The following is a 3,663-nucleotide window of genomic DNA, read 5'->3' as shown; positions in this document are numbered from 1 at the left end:
AATGATTTTCATTTTGTTGAATTAGCACTCTTGTTCACTGTCTTTCCCTCCTTGAATCTCCCTCATGGCTCCCCCCGTCCCCCATTGCAGGAGTTGGTCTGTCATTATATAACCTTAGTATACGATATATTGCCAATTATCTGCCCCGATCACTGAGAGAGCGCCACCTTGGGCTGCCGATTACAGCAATACACACTAACTCACAGGCTTGATCTCTGTGGAAGTTACTGAGAGCAGAAAGGAATGAAGGCTGGGTTGTGGAATTAGCATCGACCTGGAATGTGATTGCTAGAGGACGTGCCAGCCTTTCTGAGCTCTTGGGGTGTCTTTAGGGTAGTTTTTTTTTTTTTTTTTTTTTTTTTTTTTTTTTTTGGTAAATTGTAATTTTTTTATTGGAAAACAAATATACAACTTGGAATGGATTTGAGGCAAATTGTGCCATAAGCAGATTTTCTTTAAGTGGCTAAACAAAGTTTAAAAAGCAAGTAACAATAAAAGAAAATGTTTCTGGTACAAGACCAGCAGTACAAAAAAAGAGTGTCCGAGTTCCTGGATAAAAGACACGTTTTGCAATAGTGCAACTTTTTTTAAGTACTTATTGTTGACTGTCCACAGTCCACGCTTCAACAACAACATGCCAACAGTTCCTAAAACGACTTTCAAAAGGCATAACCCAGATGTTCACTCATTTGACCAACTCCATCTAAGTTCAGATGTGCAGAAGGGCTTGGATATATCCAGAGTAAGCCACATGCAACATGTTACTTGTTTTCTAAAATAAGGTTTAAGGACAATGACAGAAGATAAGGGAAGAAAACATGGAGGAATGAAGTCCTAATTACTATACATGCGTATTTTTTTGACAGTAGGGGAACCTTTTACAGATAAGTTGCAAACAAAGAAAGGCAAATAAACAACTTTGTACAAGAAATTTAACACATTCTGTACAATGTCTTCACTTTGCTGTCATCATTTGTACAAACCCTTCATAGTTTACCTGACCGTCCCCATCGATGTCTGCTTCCCTGATTATCTCATCCACCTCTTCATCTGTTAGCTTCTCTCCACGGTTTGTCATCACATGGCAGAGCTCTGCTGCACTGATATAGCCATTGCCATCCTTATCAAACACGTGGAATGCTTCTCTAATTTCCTCTTTGCTGTCTGTATCTTTCATTGTTCTTGCCATCATTGTCAGAAATTCAGGGAAGTCAATTGTGCCATTACCATCTGCATCTACTTCATTAGTCATGTCCTGAAGCTCTGCTTCTGTGGGGTTCTGCTCCAGAGACCTCACCACAGTCCCCAGCTCCTTTGTTGTTATAGTCCCATTGCCATCCTTGTCAAATAGTGAGAAGGCTTCTTTGAATTCTGTAATCTGCTGGTTGGTCAGCCATGCTACAAGGGGTATCGGTTCCCAAGATGCGACCACACAACCACTCGGCTCGTTCGGTGCACTCGGACTCTAGGGTAGTTTTATAAGGAATATTAAATCTACTCAGGAAAAAAAAATCCAACTGTAATCTTGTAGGGTTTTAGCTTCAGCTATGAAATGAATGTAAGAACATTTGCAGGTATAGTAACATCCTAAGGGAGATTATATATTTTGGGAGATGTAACAGGTCCTTATGAAAGGCCTTGTTAACAGCTGATTAGGTCTGCATGTTAGGAAATATGGTTGGTCAGATTAAACACCATGCTTTAGGAAGAAAAGTTAGTTTCTTGAAATAAATAAACTGTTTGCCCAGCTCTTCCTCTTAGTTTGATGTGGGTTTTCGTCTGCTGCCAAAAATGTAGCAGAAAAAGGAGTAAAGTGTCAGGTTTATGTATATCTGACTGCTTCCGGAGAATGTGTATTTCCTCTTCTGGAAGGAGGGGTACCTGATTTGTGACATGCATTGCTAAATGAATGAAAATGTTTACTCTAATTAATTTCAGTCAAGAAAAAAAATACTCTTATTCACATGAAAACAATATGGCTTTATCTTAAATGCCATTGTGTTTTGTTTAAAAGGCAGGTTAGATGTTGTCTTCAAAGTGTATCCTTCCCATGTCTTTTATTATGATTTGATCTTCACTGGGAGAATAATTAATTTTGCAGTATTTTGACTAAAATAATTTTCATATTTTCAAAGCAGTACTTAACTTAGGAACACAGCCATAAAATGCTCATTCCTATTTCTAGTCATAATCATAACTTTTACTTTGCAACGATAGAGTTTTAGTTTTTACAATTTACTGTTGAATTTTATTCATCCTTTCTTCTTAATTGTCACTACTGAGTCTCAGAGCTGTCAGGGATAGCATCATATATAGATGCACTGTTTGCCTTGGAGCGGGAGCTTTGGACTGAAGTCCTTGGAAGCACTGTTTGGTCTTGCAGACAATCTTCATTCATTTAATAATGATGACACTACCTGTCTCAAGAGCTGAGGTGATGAATTGGCACACCAGTGTGTCGAATGCCTGTGGCACAATGTCTAACAGCTACTGTGTGCTTAGTATGTAGTGGTTGTTAAGGCTTTACTGCATCCATCCCAGTCATAGACCTGCATTTTGCAGCTGTGATGACCACCTAACAGCTGTGATAGAAGCCCCTGTTGTAATAATGCATCTCTACCAAAAGAGCTCCAATTTATGCAAGTCTTCCTTTTCCTCAGCCTGGGAAATGTATACATGAGGAGAAAGGGTGACAGTGGGAGCAGAGTAGCAAAACTGTGGAGTGGTAGGGATAAAATCAATTCTAAGCAACAGGGAGAGAATTTCTCCTTACAACCCACATTGAAATCCTCAGTGAGAATGTACTTCTGTGTTTAAAATGGTGATCCAGCTCAGCAGAACAGCACAGTTAGCACTGTCATCACAGCACATTGCAGGCTAAGCCCGTAGGGTTGTCAGTAGTGTGTCACAGGCTAGCCCATGACCCCAATAACCATTTTTAAAGAGGAATCCATTGTGAAATGCAAATTGCAATATCCCAGTTTAAGTTTTGCAGCATAATTTCCTGATTGCTTTTTTCTTTATTGTTTTTAATGTGATGGGATGTCCCCCACCCCTTTTAAGTTCAAGAAGGACTTCTAGGCTTTTAGCAGTCATAACTCATACCTTGAGGTCATCGGAATATTGTTTGGGTAGCAGCTTTCCACTATCAGAAACCTGCCGTGAGGCAGTCTGAAAAACAACATGAAATACTCTTTGCGTTTCTACCATGCCCAGCTCTGTGCATTTCCTGGACAATATCTTTGATTATTTGTGATGGAGCCTGAAGCAGATTCAGCTGCGTTCATGTGCTGTTTCAGATGGAAGAGGCTAGAGAGCGTTTCAAAAACGAGCATTATAAATTAGAAAACTAAACTAATTTTCTTTCTTGCTAAGAGTTTTCAGCTACTTACTGTATTTCTTTTTACTTTTTTATGTGGTTAATATTAATGTGTACATTTGGCAATTGGTTAAAATGCATCTCATAAAATCTTAAAAGAGGGGGAAATCATTCTTTTTCTCCACTATGACATTATTGTTTCCATTGTAGGAGTCAAATTAGTTAAGCTCAGTCCTAGTTCAAAGAAATGGGGGGAGGATTAGGGAACAAGAGTTATAATGGTGTTACTGTGTAGATTGCAAAAGAATCTGAAGTTTGTTCAGCAAATATAATGGTGCATTGAG

At 38.9% G+C, this 3,663-nt stretch overlaps 1 protein-coding gene across 1 annotated transcript; it reads right to left on the bottom strand.

Moving 5' to 3' along the window:
- Window positions 1–889: 889 nt before the first annotated feature.
- On the bottom strand, window positions 890–3,210 carry LOC118586237 (calmodulin-A-like). The gene is made up of 2 exons (XM_036191376.1): window positions 3,106–3,210; window positions 890–1,465 (listed from the first exon to the last, which is right to left on the bottom strand). Exons 1-2 carry the CDS (start codon window positions 3,208–3,210, stop codon window positions 956–958), a joined length of 615 nt encoding a protein of 204 aa, XP_036047269.1. The 3' UTR covers window positions 890–955.
- Window positions 3,211–3,663: the final 453 nt, after the last annotated feature.

This window comes from Onychomys torridus, chromosome 6 (genome assembly GCF_903995425.1).
Source record: "Onychomys torridus chromosome 6, mOncTor1.1, whole genome shotgun sequence".
Lineage (NCBI taxonomy): Eukaryota > Metazoa > Chordata > Mammalia > Rodentia > Cricetidae > Onychomys > Onychomys torridus.
Note: the sequence above shows the minus strand (reverse complement) of the source record. Positions and strands in the feature narration are given on the sequence as shown.

What these genes read in the sequence shown, in the direction of transcription:
- LOC118586237 (XM_036191376.1), bottom strand. Translation starts at nt 3,210, where the DNA reads ATGGTAGAAACGCAAAGAGTATTTCATGTTGTTTTTCAGACTGCCTCA. An exon ending in AATATTCCGATGACCTCAAG is followed by an intron (nt 1,466 to 3,105) that starts GTATGAGTTATG and finishes AAACTACCCTAG; the next exon opens with AGTCCGAGTGCACCGAACGA.